General features: G+C 43.4%; 1 protein-coding gene across 1 annotated transcript; it reads left to right on the plus strand.

The window, feature by feature from the left end:
• The first annotated feature begins 346 nt into the window (after positions 1-346).
• Positions 347-14,397, plus strand: LOC124109791 (cytochrome P450 4A11). Its single transcript, XM_046468574.1, has 13 exons — positions 347-597; positions 5,145-5,286; positions 5,943-5,987; positions 6,513-6,640; positions 7,627-7,748; positions 8,088-8,242; positions 8,684-8,790; positions 8,875-9,065; positions 9,167-9,300; positions 11,057-11,121; positions 11,254-11,330; positions 13,592-13,765; positions 14,065-14,397. The coding sequence occupies exons 1-12, from the start codon at positions 409-411 to the stop codon at positions 13,758-13,760; spliced, it is 1,524 nt and encodes a 507-aa protein (XP_046324530.1). The 5' UTR covers positions 347-408; the 3' UTR covers positions 13,761-13,765; positions 14,065-14,397.
• The last annotated feature ends 4,183 nt before the right edge of the window (positions 14,398-18,580 follow it).

The following is an 18,580-nucleotide window of genomic DNA, read 5'->3' on the forward strand; positions in this document are numbered from 1 at the left end:
AATGATAAGTATACCCTTATAGAATCAGTACACGCTGTATCCGTGTGCTGAAATATCACACTGTACTGTTACTGTGTACAAATAAAAAATAAACTCGCTTTCAAATTAAAAAAAAGAAAAAAACAGGGAAAGTGGTCAACAGATAAATGAGTAAATAAATATTTATGAGTGAAAGGAAGAGGAGGAAAATAGTATACGTATGACCCTTATCACTATCAGCTGACCAAAATTCCTATCCTCCACGGTGGATCTTTCATATTAACCAACTCTGGACTCTGAGGTCAAGCTCTGCCCTCTATTTTCTCCCTCCCACAGGTAGGAGGGATATATTTCCAGGCAGAGGCAAGTAGGTCAGGTGGGTGTTCAGTGACACTAAGAAACAGCAAATAATCTAGAAGCTGCTGCACCATGAGCGTCTCTGCACTGAGCTTCCTCAGACTCCAGGGCGGCATCTTTGGGTTCCTCCAGCTGGCCTCCCTGCTCTGCCTGCTTCTGCTGCTGTTCAAGGCAGCCCAGTTCTACCTGCGCAGGCAATGGCTGCTCAAAGCCATCCAGCAGTTCCCATCCCCACCCTCCCACTGGCTCTTTGGGCACAAGGTAGGAACAAGGAGGAAGGGGAGTAGGAGGGCAGGGAGGCCAGAGCTCTCAGAGCCTAGTCAACAAGTCCACAGAGCAAAGCCTCTTGTGTGACCAGCAGACATGGCCTCCAGGGAACACCTAGCTCACCTCTCAGGTGAGCTCATCCCTCACAAGAATCTTGTAATGCTGTTAACTCAGCTCTGTCACATGCTCCTTCCCTATGCAGATCTGCCATCTATCCTAGAAACTCTGTGGTTCCTTTCTGAGTCTCCTCTTCAGATTGAGCACCCTTAGTTCTCTCAACTATTCTCAAAGAATAAGGCTTCCCTGCCCCGGCCACTCAATGCTGTCCTCTGTACCTGGCCTGAGGTTGCCCGGGATCACAGACATTAGCGTTATGGAATCCCTGCCCTGTGGAGTTCTTGGTGTATGGTGACAATGGACATGAATCTCAGAATGTGTCTGTCCACAAGAAAGTAGTCATTCTTCTGTGATGGGTGAGTGATATCCAGAGGAGGGACAAACTGATTTGGTTTGCCTAAAACTAAGGAATTTTCCAGAATGGGTGATTTAGAACTGAAACCCTAACAGTGGTATGCATGAATGAGGGAGACAGGATGACCGGCAATTGAGTGGTACTAATTTTTTACTTATTCATTAAACATGACCTGTTAACCTCTCCAGTCTCCTCCCACACACCCTGACTGTGATATCCTTAGAACCAAGTCAATCATCCCCTCCCTGTACTACAAAGCCCTTCATAGCCTAGTATAGGTATGGAGTCACTAGGAGGAGAGAAAGGAGCAACTACTGGCAACCTTGGAGGTGAGGTACACAGAACTAGCCACTTTCTATGAGGATGCCAAATAATTATCAGCATATGGAGAACCAAATATAGGAACTATTAGAATTGGCCATAGAGAAATACTCAGTTTGATTATGCAAATTGCTATACTAATAACTTCTAGATTATTTGTTAATTTTGAAACATTGTGAACTTTAGTTTGATGTAGGTGTCATCAACTGAATGATGTTTTTTTTTTTTTCAGAACTAGCTGCTGATATGATGACCCATTAACGACTTCTCCAGGGAAATTTCCATTACACTGATATACGTTAGATTATTTGTAGACTTGACAAATAGATAACATCATTTACATAAATAATATTACAGTACTGAGTTACCTTTCAACTTGCGTTAGCTAATAACAGTTATAGAAAAATATTTCTAGTCTTATAGAGATTGTCATTTATTAACTAGCTCTGCTACCTAAGTTAGGAACTTGAATGCTATGTGTAGTTAGGTTTAACCAATGACAGTACCCAGAGCAGCATTAGCATGCACAGACTACCTTGGGTACCAAGCAATCCAAATGAATGCATAACAGTGCTGAACAGAGTCCCCCAGGTCCCTGCAGGGGACACAGCCATATAGCTGGAGGGTAAGGGCTCTCACTAACCAGGCTCTGAACTAGATTAAAGGACAAAAGAAGCTTCTATAAGGAAATGACAGGAGAATATAGAGTAGCCTTCTTCAGGAATTTAAGCAGGACAATTCTCAGTTCAAGTCAGGATTGACTGTCCCAGACTTACTCCACTAGAACATAAGCTACATGATAGCAGAAACTGTATTTGTTCACTGATTATCCCTAGCTCCAAGAAGGCAATTCATGCAAAGTAAGTTCTCATCAAGTAGTTATCCAATAAAAAAATGAGTGAATCCATTCTTCCTTCTACTTGTTCATATACTCACTTATTGACTGTAGAAAAAACATTTGCACACCTCTACCTATCTTCTACCTATCTCCCCCTTCTATTCCCCCAGTAGGTGAATCCTAAGAGCTTTCTGCAATGCTAGCCACACTTGAGAGGACTAGGTGGACCCTGTGGCTATATCATCACAATCAGATTTTCAGAAGAGGACTCAGCACACCACACAGACGTGACCTGTGGTAACATGGAGATTTGTCAGCACAGGAAGGGTAGCCCTGGTAACCATGTGAACCTCAGATGCACAAAAGCAAGGAATATTTCTGTTGGTTCATGGCTTTATCACGAGCTTCTAGAAAAGTCATGGAACACAGCAGGGCCTCAACAAATATTTGCCAGATGAATGAATGCAAGAGACTCAGAGGACTGGCAGCTACAGTCCCTAGTTCCATCCCTTCTCCGTGCTGGTTGTCCTGGTACTTGGACTTCACTCAGTACCTCAATGCCCAACCTTCTTTTTTTTTTCACGTGAGCATTTTTTTATTGGTTGTTTAAAACATTACAAAGCTCTTGACATATCATATTTCATGCATTAGATTCAAGTTGGTTATGAACTCCCAATTTTACCCCAAATACAGATTGCAGAATCACATCGGTTACACATCCACATTTTTACATAATGCCCTATTAGTAACTGTTGTATTCTGCTACCTTTCCTATCCTCTACTATCCCCCCTCCCTCCCCTCCCATCTTCTCTCTCTACCCCATCTACTGTAATTCATTTCTCTCCTTGATTATTTTCCCATTCCCCTCACAACCTCTTATATGTAATTTTGTATAACAATGAGGGTCTCCCTCCATTACCATGCAATTTCCGTTTTCTCTCCCTTTCCCTCCCACCTCATGTCTCTGTTTAATGTTAATCTTTTCTTCCTGCTCTTCCTCCCTGCTCTGTTATTAGTTGCTCTCATTATATCAAAGAAGACATTTGGTATTTGTTTTTTAGGGATTGGCTAGCTTCACTAAGCATAATCTGCTCTAGTGCCATCCATTTCCCTGCAAATTCCATGATTTTGTCATTTTTTAGTGCTGTGTAATACTCCATGGTATATAAATGCCACATTTTTTAATCCATTCATCTATTGAAGGGCATCTGAGTTGGTTCCACAGTCTAGCAATTGTGAATTGTGCTGCTATGAACATCGATGTGGCAGTATCCCTGTAGTAGCTCTTTTAAGGTCTTCAGGGAATAGTCCGAGAAGGGCAATAACTGGGTCAAATGGTGGTTCCATTCCCAGCTTTCCCAGGAATCTCCATACTGCTTTCCAAATTGGCCGCACCAGTTTGCAGTCCCACCAGCAATGTGCAAGAGTACCCTTTTCCCCACATCCTCACCAGCACTTGTTGTTGTTTGACTTCATAATGGCTGCCAATCTTACTGGAATGAGATGGTATCTAAGAGTTAATAACAAGAATCAACAAATGGGACTTACTTAAACTGAAAAGTTTTTTTCTCAGCAAGAGAAACAATAAGAGAGGTAAATAGGGAGCCTACACCCTGGGAACAAATTTTTACTCCTCACACTTCAGATAGAGCCCTAATATCCAGAGTATACAAAGAACTCAAAAAATTAGACAATAAGATAACAAATAACCCAATCAACAAATGGGCCAAGGACCTGAACAGACACTTCTCAGAGGAGGACATACAATCAATCAACAAGTACATGAAAAAATGCTCACCATCTCTAGCAGCCAACCTTCTTTTTTTTTCCTTTTTCTTTTTCTTACATTAGCCCAAGATTATACCTGTCCCTGGTAACAAGAATTCTAATGAAGACTCACCCATTCATTCTTCCATATGAACTCACTGATTCCTTCATGCACTTATTCATTTCTTCAAAAATAAGACATAATTACCACGAGCCATGCTGTATGATGGTCTCTGAAAACATGGAGATGACAGATATTGAAGCCAAATTTGTCAGCACAGGGCCTCGGATTAAAAGATTGAATTGAAATATGATAATAAATCGACACCCAAGAACTGTGGGAACAGAGGGAAAGGACACTCTGGGGTCAGCAGGTTTGGTTTTAATGCAATCACGTGGGCATATCATCTAATTTTGGTTTCCTCATTCTTGAGAATAAACCTAATATTCCTTCCCTGACCTCAGGAATGCCTTAAATGTTATATAATTGTCCCAGATTGGTAGGGCTCTATTACAAAGAACCACAGACTGAGAACACATACAACAGAAATGTATTATCCCCAGTTCACGGTGTTGACAAGGCTGTTTCCTTCATGGGCTCTGAAGGAGGTACTTGTTGCTGACCTGAGTCTTTGGCCATCTTCTCCCTATTTCCCTTCACATTGTCTTCTCTCTGCACATACTGCTGTATCCCAAATTCCTCTTTTTATAAGGACCACAGACATGCTGAATGAGGGCCCACCCCAATAAACTCACTTCACTTTGATTACCTCTATAAAAATCCTACATTCAACTAGCATCACTTTTTGAGGTATTAAGGGTTAGCACTTTAATGTATGAAATTGTGAAGAACACAATCAAACTATAATGAGAATGTGTGAAGGAGTTTTGTGCACCTTGGAGTCCATCCCTGAATATTATTTATCAAGTATTTACTGTATGTAAGGTTCTAAGAGAAGTCCCCTGAATGAGGGCCTATAGATAGGGAAACAGCAAGGGTCTGGACTAGAACACAGGTCCTCACAAATAGTCTGACTCTGATCTATCCAGCCCAACCTTCCCATAGCTGTTAAACCTTTCATTCCTACTCCAAAAACTGAATTTTAAGGAAAACATATTGATTTTATTTCACTTGATGACAGATCCAAATGGACCAGGAACTGCAACTGCTGCTGAAATGGGTAGAGAAATTCCCAAGTGCCTGTCCTCGCTGGGTATGGGGAAGTAGGATCTTCTTCATGGTTTACGATCCTGACTACATGAAGATGATTCTGGGGAGATCAGGTGAGAATGAAATCCCATCCCAGCAGCAGCAGCTCTTTTCTCCTGGGTACATACACTGTGTCTATAAAGTTCCAGAAAAAAAAAGTGGCAATTTAAATGTGTGAACCCTCTTCCAGCCCTTTACCCATGCCACAACCCAGACCAAAGGCAGCAATTATATATTATTCTGACTGCTGAATGTTTAATAAAACAGCTATGCAGCACCAAATTGTTTTTTCTTTTATTCCTTTTCAATTTTGTAAACCAAATTGACCTGATCTATAACACAAATTGCCCCAGATGTTAAAAATGAGCCTTATATCCACACTGACTATATCCCTCCCTGTCCTGTGCCATAGAAAGACTGACTACCCATTGTAGAAAAACCACAAGGCTCTGCTGTCTTCCTCCTTGTCATTAAGGTCATGTTCTACACTTCAAATCTTCATTACAGGGCAGGGCGTGTTCAGTGACTAGTCTCCAGAGCCTACCTTCCTGAGCCCAACTGACTATCAGGGCAGAGACTGAAGGCTTTGGACCCAGTGGGAAGTGATCAACACACTGCTAACTGAAAGTCACCAAGAACTCATGGCAGACCATGCCTCAATCACACTTGCCTATAGGCTACCTTATTTGGTCACTGATACTTTTCTGAAAAGTCTTTCCTTTGCTTTCAGACCCCAAAGCTAAAACTACTTACAGATTCCTGTCTCCCTGGATTGGTATGTATATCTAAATCTAGTTCCTCCCCAGTCACTCTCAGCAAGATATCTCTCTCTCTCTCTCTCTCTCTCTCTCTCTCTCTCTCTCTCTCTCTCTCTCTGATTCACAGAGAATAAGAGTTGATATAATATGATGACCCCTCCCTAAATCAAGCCTCATTTCTTTTCTTCCAACTAGAACCTCACCACTTCCTCATGCAGCTGAAAGCCCTCCTGAGGCTCAGCTCTTTTTACATTGCCTTCTAATTATCTCCAAATGTTTTCAGTCTGATATTTATCTATGCCCCTCCTCACCCTGTTCTCAACTCCTTTAACAATTACCTCACAGCTGTCATAATCACATCAGATACACCAGCCCAATTGGGAAATTCAAATTTCTGAAAAGTGCCAGTCATTACTGTCTTTGTTCAAAGAAGTTCTGCAATCTGGATCTTCTTCTCCCACCATCTGTTTCTCTCAAATTGTCCCAGTATCCCTCTGATCCTATTGACCACTCACTCATGCACACAACCATGTATGGCCCAGGGTATGGCTTGCTCCTGTTGAATGGGGAGACATGGTTCCAGCACCGCCGGATGTTGACCCCAGCCTTCCACTATGACATCCTGAAGCCCTACCTGGGACTCATGGCTGACTCTGTCAGAGTGATGCTGGTGAGTCTCTCTCTCTCTCTCTCTCTCTCTCTCTCTCTCTCTCTCTCTCTCTCTCTTTCATTTCCATTCATCCACTCACAGTACATATTCAAATTCCACAGCCATCAGTAACATGGAGAAATTCTCTGAGACCATTATTGTGAGAAGAGTTCCTCAAAAGTAGTTCACAGAGGACCCATGTATCAGTATAGAGTCACACTTTGCTTATGGTGCAAGGCAGAGAGCATCATGGCGGATATAGACTCCACCTCCCATTTCTAAGCCTTCAGCACAGTAGGTTAGAGGAGTAGTCAGTTGTATCAGACAGCAGGACTACCTATCCCTGGCTGGCCTGGGCAATGGCATCTTCAGTGGCAGGTGCACTTCCCAGGATACGATTCAGTCATGCTCTGGCCTGAGTGCCTAGGGCTTCTGTTTGGCCTTTGCATGGACTTGCATAATGCATGCACTGAAATGGACACCAGCTCCCACATCTCACAACCACCCTATTATGTCATCACCTTTCACCAAAGCTGATGTTTTTATTACCTATATATGCTCAGCAGAAGTTTCTCAAAGGAAAAGGAATTAAAGTTCCTGAAGTCACATCCTGGCTCTTTAGGATTCATAATGCTGCAAACTTTTATACCTTCAAATGGGATCTTCTTACTTGGCCCTCTGGACTAGCTCAAGTCTCAGAAAAGCAGGGTACTCCTCCCCTTTATTCTCCAAAAAAAAATGTTTTCTGACTTAGCAAAAGACAATTTCATAATAATTTCTTCCTTAAATTCAAACCAAAGCAATACCATTATGAGAATATATATTTAACTTTATAATAAAAGTTTGTGATAAAATACAAATACTTGCTTTAGAGCCTGAACTTGCTTTCATACATCTGCTTCATGACATGAAGAAATTCCATCAGAATACTTAGACACCCAGAGGGCTGAGACTTACAGCACATGCATTCTGAGAGGACTGAGATCAGTGTACCTTTGCCACCTCAGAACAAGTGGGAGAAGCTTACCAACCAGGACTCATTTGAGATCTCTCAAGACATCTCTTTGATGACTCTGGACTCCATCATGAAGTGCGCCTTCACTTATCAAGACAGTGTTCAGCTGGACAGGTCAGTGACAAGCTTTCAGCTATAGGGTCCTTGTTCTTACCAAGTGGTGGGGACTCACCTGAGAGGCAGGTAGAAAGACTTGGAAGCTTACCTTCACAAAAAGACAGATTCTGACCCCAGCCCCAGGCCAAATTCTAATTCCTGAGCAAACTCAACCCTGAACCAGTCACAGAACCCTGATCCCAACACAGGTGGAAGTCTGACTGCTCATGCCACCTTCTAAAGTCCCGTGTCTCGGTGTTGCCTGTCTCCACCACATAGTAAATCTCATCTCAGAGTCCTTTCTACCTCTAGGTCAGACCTCCCTATCATCAGTCTGTTGTGCATGCTCTCCCTCAGGAATTCCCAGTCCTACATCAAGGCTATTAGTGACCTGAGCTACTTGATACCTTCTCGTGTGCGGAATGCCTTTCATCAGAATGACATCATCTATAGACTGACCTCAGCTGGTCGCTGGACCAACCATGCCTGCCAGATTGCCCATAAGCACACAGGTTTTGTTTTCTCCTACTGTTTCTCCTCCTTTACCAGGCTTAGCCCAAAGGAGCTGGGAATAACCCCTCAGGCACAGCCAGGTCTCCTGGTGCCCCTGAAGGACTTGGAACACATTCATGTTGGGTACTTCCCTAGTGCAAGTGTTGGGAGCCAAAATGTTAGGGGGTAAGGCAGCGTGGAAGTGGTTGCCGATGCCCTCACATTGGTAATGTGAAATGAGACCCATTCCAGGAGCTCATGCAGAGTCTCCACGTGCTGTGCTCCTGAAAGCAGTGCTGACCTGCATCAAATGGTGCTAAACTCCCACTACTGGCCTACACACCTGCTCCCAAATGCATCCTGTGCTCTATAGGGCACCCAGATTGGGGAAGGTGGCACACATGGCTCCTGGTAGTTGCTATAGCCCTTGATTTTGTCTGGCAATTATTAACCTGAGACAGACCAAGTGATCAGGCAGAGGAAAGCTCAATTGAAGGATGAGGGAGAGCTGGAGAAGATCAAGAAGAAGAGGCACTTGGATTTCCTGGACATCCTCCTGTTTGCCAAAGTAAATGTGTGGGAAGAAGGCTGAGGGTTTGCCCAGGAGCAGAGGGAGGGACAAACCCTGCCTTCTCATCCATGGCCTCCCCAGATGGAGAATGGGAGCAGCCTGTCTGATGAGGACCTGCGTGCCGAGGTGGACACCTTCATGTTTGAGGGCCATGACACCACAGCCAGTGGTATCTGCTGGATCTTCTATGCTCTGGCCACACACCCTGAGCATCAGAAGAAGTGCAGGGAGGAGGTCCAGAGCCTCCTGGGGGACGGAGCCTCCATCACCTGGTGAGTGAGAGCTCAAGAGGTGGGAGAGCCCTGCCTCTGGTAGGGACAAGGTGCTGGTCTTCCTGGGCCCTGCCTTCCCCTCAGGATGGCCTTCACCTCAGGGACCACCTGGACCAGATGCCCTACACCACCATGTGCATCAAGGAGGCCCTGAGGATCTATCCACCAGTACCAGTTATGGGCAGAAAACTCAGCAAACCTATCACCTTTCCTGATGGACGTTCCTTACCCAAAGGTATGAGCATCTCAGACTCAATTCTGCCGCAGCCCGGCTAGCTGGGCAAACTAACCGGGGAGTGACAAGCAACTTGCGTAGAATGATACAGCAGGAGTGGGAGCCATTTATTGTAGGACAGGAGGGGTATATATACATTCCACACAGCTTATCTTAATTAACATAAACTAGATACAGCAGTCAACCAATAAGGAATCTCCACACTTAATGGCTCGCTGGCTTACTTCTCAAACCACTCCCTCTGGCAAAATGCCAGGCGCCATCCTGACTTGTTTACAGACCTTAACAAATTTACCTAAGCTCTCCCCAGGGACAAGGGAGAATCTAAATCCCTGTGTGCTTCAGCAGTTCTGAACCTATTTGTGTCTTCCTTTCCTTATAGTAATCATTTCTCATTTTTTAGTTAGAATGATGCATATAAAGTGGTGGCACCTACCTGGGCCACAAGAAAATTTAATAAAAATTAATTCCCCTTCAACACCAAAAGAACTTTTTATATCTAGGACATTGGCTTAAACCATCCCTAAGATCCCTTTCAATTTCCTTTTATTTTCACTGGAATAGAATCATGAGCTTCTTTTATTCTCCAGGGCTATCTATCACTCAATCACCTTTAGAGTCTATGGTCTCATGACTATAGTTAACTCCATTTGGATTACACTAATATTTTTTATTCCAACACTCCAGGTTTTGGTTCTTTTTTTTTTAATTTTTGCTCTAATTAGTTGTACATGACAGTAGAATGCATCTTGACACATTGCACACAAATGGAGCACAACTTTTCATTCCTCTGCCTATACAGGTTTTGATTCTTGATTCAACAATTACAGTGCACATGTACAATTTCTTTCTTCACTTTCACATTTTTTTTTAAATATCCTTTATATTTGATAGAATGTATAGATAACTCTACTGTGATACATGCAAAAGGGCGCACGTATCAGTTAACACAATGATAACTCAACCCTCTGAACCTTCTCCACGTGGATATTCACAGCCTCTGGGTGTGGTTTCGGGACTTCAGCCCTAAAATTCTCATTTCATGAGAAGTGGGGGGGCGGGGGCCGGAAGAATATGACAGGGACAGAGGGACACATGGATCTTTCCTTGGGGCAAGGCAAATGAGTAAAATCAGGAATCTCATGTCAGGAGTCAGATATAGTTTCGTCTTTGAGGAGCCCTTAGGTAGATGGCAGAGACCAGCTGATGGCTACATCTGAGTCCCCTCTCATGGCAGAAGGACACCATTATCTCAACTACCATTGGGTCTGACCTCTTCTCTGACCCACTTTAGCTGAGTGATCATAGAAATGTCACTTAGCCTCTCTCAGCCTCTTGTGCCTCATCTGAAAAATGAAGATAAAATCTCCCTGTCATTTGCATTTCACTGCTGCTCAGAGACTGTGAAATTGCCTCCAACTGGTAGGTGTTTGTGAATATCAAATGAATTAGTTTATATTCTCCAAAGACTGATGGAAGGCATTTGATGAAGTGAGTGGTCACTTGAGTTACTACAAACTGTGAGCCTCCAATGTTTTCTTGCTTCTCTTTCCTGAATTGTAGTTTTCTGCTCCTCACCTGTGCTCAGGGACTTTGCCAAGCCCTCCCCCAACTCCTTGTACTTGAGTCATACTACTCAAAGACATGATTTATGGCACCAGGCCTTTTGGGTCTGCAGGTCCCCTGCTGGCCAAGGGACCATAGCCCTACTTCATGGATACAGTAAGTCTTCTCTTTATCTCCTACCTGCCTACAGGTATCCTTGTCTCACTATCCATTTATGGCCTTCATCACAACCCGAAGGTGTGGCCAAACCCAGAGGTATGGAGGTTCTGAGGGAAGGAAAGGGTATAATCTCTGAAGATATCTCCTCCTGCTCCCATTTCTGGGCACTCTGTCCCCTCATGGGTGGGAAGCAGGGCTTGACCCTCACCTATTCTGGTCTCTCCACAGGAGTTTGATCCTTTCCGATTTGCACCCGGTTCTACTCGACACAGCCATTCATTCCTGCCTTTTTCAGGAGGATCTAGGTGAGCTGTCCTGTCTTGGTGGTGGGATAAGGAAAGAGAAGTCTCTAGGCACAAACCTGATGTTTGTGATCCCTTCACTGCCATGTAGCAGCTCTAGATATGCCCTTTTAGATGGTGGATGAAACAAAGAAGACTTGGGTGGGTATATCTGTGCCCAAAAGCAGGTTGCATTTCAAGTTATGCCACAGAGACATTGGCCCACTGTCCTTCCTAAGGGCCAGACAAATTTCAGCATCAGTGTGTTTTGGTGTTTTCCACACATTAGGGGTATGATTATGAATTAGGAAAGCTCATGTAAATTTAAATTAAATTTTATGCCCCTTAGTTTTGGTCCTTATTATATAGAGTCCTCTCTCCCCACACAGTCTCAACTCTGACCACCACCCTTTTTGTTCAAGTCACTAATCCTTGGATCACTGAAGCAAATGATGAGTGGATTTGGGTTTGTTTTCTGTAAGCTTGGCATATGCCAACTGTGCAGATACCTTAAAGGTTACTGTTGCCCTTTGAAGACAGTTTACAGCGATGGGCATTCTCTCCACATTTGCAGTCTCTCCCAACGTGATTTTTGACTGCATGTGAATGTTCATGTTCCTCTAGTAGCTTTCCAAGTTGTAAAAACCTGAAAAACCAAGTAAGAACTTACCTTAAAATTATACTTAAAGCACATATAGTCCAACTTCAGACAAAAAGGATAAAAATGAGGACAATAAATTGCCTTGGAGGAAAAATCCACCATTTTGTATATGGCATATTGCTTGAAAGTCACCTGATATGTACAATATAGAACCTTGAAGGAACCATGAAGCTGGGTAAGCAAACTCCAAAGGGCTGCTGTGGCCATCCACAAACACTCAGGAATTGTCTTCTGCAATATACTTTGCCATACACCTTGTAAATATTACTAGAAACAAAGATTTTTTCTGATTCATGATTATGTGAGTTCTTCAAATGCTTATCAGCTTTAGAACATGCTTTCAGCAAATTGATAATTCACATTGGTTTTTCCAAATTTTGATTTTTTGGGGCTACTTCTTTCTTCCTAGACGTTGGCTACAAATAATGTTGCTGACACAAAGGGATAGGAAAGTCTAGATATATCATTTTCTAGGTAGAACTAACATTTATTTTCAGTGTCATCTACTGAGTGCTTTTCAATTTCTTTAACTTAATTCACACATAAAGATTGAAAAGATATATTTCCCTGCACCAAGTCCTATGCTTAGAGATGGAAACAGAGATATAGAATACCACTGCTGGTTCAGGACAAAAGCAGAAACCAGTGGTACAGAATCAGATACCTATACCCAAGATGGACATCTTTCCCTCCTTCCATTTTTTCACTCACTCACCACTCATTGAACAACTGTGGAATGTCCTTGAAACTGTCAAAGGCCCTGGAGTGTGGTGTGTCCTTGAATAAAACACTAGGGTGACTTGCAGAGAGAGAGGGGTGAAGGCCAACTAGTCATTGGCCTAAGCCTAGAAGATGTGTAGGCAGAGTTGGAGGGAGGACATCCTGAAGAACATGAGCTGAGCTTGGAATGGGGCTGGACAGACAAGAAGCAGACAAGACTAGTAGTCATATCTGTATCTGCTTTCCTGGGCCTGTGTTGTGCCCTGGCTCCTCTCCCTCTATAGTGAAGCAACAACCCAACATTTCCAGAATAGAATTAAAAGGCAACCAACACTGGTAGAATGAGGGGTATGAGAGAGGTAGGATCCTGACCACTGAGATGGACACGGATATGGCTGCAGCTTAAGGATCCTAAACCTGATGAATCTTCCAGGATTTTCTCCATTGATATGTGTCTCCCCTTTCAGGAATAGGTACTCTTTTCCCCATAGATGGTGAACCCTGAGAGTGTGGCCCACTGCTCCCCATGCAGCCCTGACTAGTGGTATCCACAACTGGGGAACCAGAAATTCTTAGTGAAGGGAGTGAACTAACCGATGACTAACTGTTTTAAAGAATCATATGTGATGACACTCTGCCTTAGAGTTCTGGCACCTAACAGATTTCATGTCAGTGAGAGCAGAAGTAGGGTCAGGGCTGGTTCCGAAACAGTGGTAGGCTATGTCAAGGTCAAGAGAGTGTAAGCCAGGCTGGGGGAAGATGCATTAGGGGCCTATAAGGAAAACCACTGGTATGGGCCCATGAGAGAAGGCCCTGCTTTGGGCTGGGGCTCAAGGGCCAATGCCTTGCCAGCTCAGGATGGAACCTGAGGCCACTTTTTATGCCTTGTCCCTGCCTGGCCCAGGAACTGCATCGGGAAGCAATTTGCCATGAATGAAATGAAGGTGGCCGTGGCTCTTACTCTGCTTCGCTTTGAGCTGCTGCCGGATTCTACCAAAGTCCCCTTCCCCGTGCAACGTATTGTGTTAAAGTCCAAGAATGGGTTCCACCTGCATCTCAGGAAGCTCCACTAATGCTGGTAGGGACAAGGCCCGATCTTTGCACCTACTGCCTGCCATTCTATCTTCTTGTTAACTGATTTTGCCCTCCCATATGTCTACCTTTCTGTATCGCACCTGCCTGCAGTCTCTCTATCTGCTTCTTTGTCTACCTGTCTCCTATCTCATCTCTGTGCACCTAACCTCTGGCCACCTGCTGGCCCTCTTTTATCTCTTCCCTTTGTGCTGCCTGTCTGTACCTGTGCTATCTTCCTATTTTGTTATAATGAACTATCACCACTATAATGACTTAAAACAACCCATGTTTATAATCTTACAGCTCTGGAAATCAAATGTCTGAAATGGATTTCCCTGGACAAAAACCAAGCTGTTGCAGGATTTCTCAGGGACAACTCCTGTTCTCCTAATGGATGAATAGGTCCATCTCCCAGAGATCATCTCCTGTACTTAAAATTGACTAATTGTACATGTTAACCCTAACTAAAACATTTTTTCACAGTTACATCTGGACTAGCATTTAATTGAATAAGTGAGTAATTCAGCCTTGTCAAGTTGAATCATAGGCATCACATTTTATTCTGGCAAGTTGTCATTGAAATACATCCCCATAAACTTATTTAATCGGAAAATAAAGATTTGCTATGTAACCAAATCCCTCTAAGAGTGTTTATAGCCCTCAGGGATATAAGAAAGTCATACTTCTGCCAACTACCCAGCATAGTATTAAAAATACACTATCATTCCCCACTCCAAGTACAATAATAAAAAGTCAGAATTGTCCCAGGGCTGGAATCCCTGAGGGCAGCCCCTGCAACGGGGAAGTGTAGAAATGTGAGAAGGAAGTAAAGCTGCAGTGGAGACCCCAGGGATTAAGAAATGCCAGAAATGTGAGACATTGTCCCACCAAAGTTGCAAGAATCCAGCAGAGTCAAGCCAACAGAGAAGCCATGTGGGTTGCAACCAGCAAAGACACCGGGGCAGAGCTACACAAGCCTTTTAGAGAGAACATCACAATGCCATGTGCTCCAGATGCCGGATGTGAAACTACAGGACTTGTTTATCCAGCTGGATTTTAGTCTTGCTTTGGTCCCATCCTTCTTTCTATACCCCTATTTTTCTGAATGGGACTGTTGACTCTGTACCTTTATTTTTATTTTTTTTATTTGTTCTTTTTTGATATATATGAGAGTAGAGTATATTTTGACATATTATCTATACATAGAGTATAACTTATTCTAATTAGGATCCCATTCTTGTGGTTGTAGGTGATGTGGAGTTTCACTGTGGTGTATTCATATATGAACATAGGAAAGCTGTGTCAAATTCATTCCACTGTCTTTCCTCCATACCTTTCTTTCTGAAATATTTTTGGTGTTTTACTCTGAATTCTGTACTTTGGATTTGACCTTTGGGCATCATAAAGAAATGAGAGTGAGGATGTTAAGATGAAAATGGCTCCATCCCTTGCTCTCCATGATTTTGCTGGTGATTTGACCCTGAATGTTTCTAAGACATCAGCTCACACTTCACATGTAATTCTATCTTCTGCTTTTTTCACTATCTTGTAAGCATTGGTCATATAATGCTATGTTCTCCATAAGGATTATTTTAAATGACTATGTTCATCTAGCCACATGGCTGGCCCTCACAGGAGCTTCCCTGGGTACAGAGTCTTGCCTTTGTGCCAATATGTGGAGAAGATGATCTGTTGTGTCTTCCCGCTACTTGGAAACACTGGATGAAACAGGATAGGCCAGAAATGCTCCCTGCAAAGTTGGGGCATCCTGTAGCTAATCATTGCCTCGTTCACATTAAGGTCAACAGCAAAATCTCTGGATTCAGACTGCCTGGGTTAGAATCCTGGCTGCACCTCTGACCAGATGGTTGATTCTGGACAAGCAGCTAACCCCTTTCTTCCTTAGATTTCCTGTCTATGATATGAGATGGTTTGAGGTTTGTTTGTTTGTTTGTTTGTTTTGTTGTTGTTGTTTTGTTTTGTTTTTCTATTCTTATGATTGCTGTGAAAGATATCTGATAAAGATCTGATCATTGCCCTAAACATAGAATGCTCACTACTCTAAGAACGGTGGGATGAAAAAATAATCTCAAAATTAGGGCAAAACTGAGTGGATTGGAATATAAATAGTTACATGCTCCTCTGCCCTTGGTTTCTGACAGAGTTCAGGATTCAGATAAGAAATAAAAGAGCTCTGGCCTCAGGGGTTGACTAATGTATCACCTGTCACAATAAAGGACAATGAAGGAGGGTGTTGGAAAAAGCATTTGGGTGGGTAAGGGGTCAGTCCAGGAAAAAACTTGCAGCCCCTGTTTATTGCCTGAAATATCTTTTGTGTTTTACTTTCTGAATTCTGCCTGATGGATTTGACCTTAAAGAATCATGAAATTATGAGAGTGAGATTCTTGAAGATGAGCATGTCCCCATCTGTTGTTCTTGCTTTGCTGGTGACTGACCTTCCCTAACGCACTTCCTCCCAGATAAACTATTCCTCCTTTACCATCCCTTTGTATTTTCATTTTCTTCTTCCCTGGTGGCCATCTCATTCCTCCAGCATAGCCTCATCATATTTTACTGTACTAATGTCATTCCCTGCCTTTGCCCACTAGACTGAGAGGTCAGGAAATGTTTGTTGAATTTGTTGAGAGAAAGAATGAGATGTTCTATGGGGTAAGTCAAAAGGGATTATTATCCAACTCTGCAAAAGAAATCACAGTACTCAGAGAAGGTAAGTGGCTGGCTACATATAAAATGAGGTTGATGTGGGCCTGGAGCCTCCTGAATCAAAGCCCAGTGCTCCACAGTCAGCCTGGGTCACAGTGTGTAGTGGATAGGGCAACCCCCAGCAGGGGCAGGCAGTTTGGGAGTCCAGTAGGAAATAATTCTAATCTTACCACCCACTGTTCAGATATTTTCCTCTGAACACTTCAATGTATCTCTTTAGAATAATTTTTTCATCACTAAAATCATGTCAGTAGTACAAGCAATCATGGACTGAACAGTTGATGAATTACACTATGAATTTCTTGAAGTCTGGGTTCATGTTTCTTCTCTTAGTATCCCTGCTCCACCACTAGGATATTGCCTAGCACATAATCGGTGCCTAACAAATATTTGTAAGTAATATGGAGACGGGTAAGTGAGTGTTCACGGTCATTGCTTCTGTCAGCTGATAAGACTTTGACTTCACTGTTTTCCCAAGGTAAATCTTTCAGAGGAATCAACTCTGGATTCAGATCAAGCTCTGTCCTGACCCTTCTCTCTCCTACTGGTGGTAAAGGTAATCCTCCCAGGACTTAGGTGGGGTTACTTAGAGGGTTCAGTGATACTGAGGGATCGTCAGTTGTCTAAAAGCTGTTGCTTCACAAGCATCTCTGCACTGAGCCTCACCAAACTCTCAAGATGTATCTCTGGATTCCTCCAAGTGGCCTTTATGCTGGGCCTACTTCTTCTGCTGTACAAGGCAGCCCAGCAGTACATGTTGCAGGCAGTGGCTGCTCATAACCCTCAAGCAGTTCCCATTCCTGCCCTCTTTGGGCACAAGGTAGGAAGCAGGAGGAAGTGGAGTAGAAGGGCAGGCAGGTTCAGCCCACAGAGACTGGCCAGCAAGTCCACAGGACAAAGCCTCTGTGGAACACAGCGTAAAGCTTCTGAGAAACACCCAGATATCCTCTCAGGCTAGGCTCATCCCTGTGAAAGGAAGCTCATTCCCTCACAAGAATCCTATCCTGCTGTTATTCAGCTTTATTACTGTTACCTTCCCAGGCAGCCTTGTGCTGGGAGACTATGGTTGGTCTTTCCTGAGTCTGCTGTTTTGCTGAGCATCCCTAGCTCCCTCAGCTTTCACATGTGTGGCTTCAAGAGTAGAACAAGCAAATCTTTTATAATTCTAAATATCTGTAGTAGTCAGGTTTTTGTTGCTGTGACAAAATAACTGAGAAAATCAGCTTAAAGGGGAAAATATTTATTTGGACATATGGTTTCAGAGATTTCAGTCCATAATCACTTGATCCCATACTTTAGGCCTTTAGTGAGACAAAACATTATTGCATATGAAATCCTATGCTAAGTGTGTAAATAGATAAAAGATACTGTCCCTGCCTCCAAGAGCTTAGAATCACAAAGTAGGGTGTGCAGAATCAGATACCTACCTTTAGACAGACATCATTCCTTCATTCTTTCACTGGCTCAATAGTTTTGATAACCAGTTTGTGGAATATTCTATGTCTCTGGCACTGTTCAAGGCCCTGGACTACAGTATGTCTTGAATAAAACACCCATGGGGACTTTGAGGCCTGGAAGATAGAGCCAGCAGGCCACTGATATTGGCCTGATCCTTGAAAATACAAAGGCAGAAGTGAAGGGAAGACATCCTCAGTGACCTCAACAGCTTGAGCTGAGCTTGGAAGTGGATTTCAGGTAAGAGGTAGTCAAGGCAGCAGCCCACAGAGGGTATGCAGGGAGCTAAGGCATTTAGACACTGTCCTACCTGATGAAGGGCAGGGCAGGTTTAGTGTGGAGGTGGGGAGTCAGGGATACCAAAGAAGTCCAGGCGAGGGGACTGAAGTTGGCAAGGATGGACATTTCTGGAGTAGAATTAGAAGATTACAGATGCTAATGAACTGAGTAGGCCAAAGGAGCAACTGAAAGGTGAGAGAAGGTGGCTTCTAGGATCCCTCCCAGTTTCAGAGTCTTAATCCATAGAAGGCTGGCTCCATTCCTTGGCCCTCAAGATGAGGCAGAACATCACGGTAGAAGAGGAGTGTGACAGGGAAGCAGCTCACATGATGATCAGAAAGCAAAGAGAGAGATATCTTCA

This window comes from Marmota monax, unplaced genomic scaffold (assembly GCF_021218885.2).
Source record: "Marmota monax isolate L192 unplaced genomic scaffold, Marmota_monax_Labrador192_F-V1.1 WCK01_AAM20220418_F8-fsc00008, whole genome shotgun sequence".
Taxonomy (NCBI): domain Eukaryota; kingdom Metazoa; phylum Chordata; class Mammalia; order Rodentia; family Sciuridae; genus Marmota; species Marmota monax.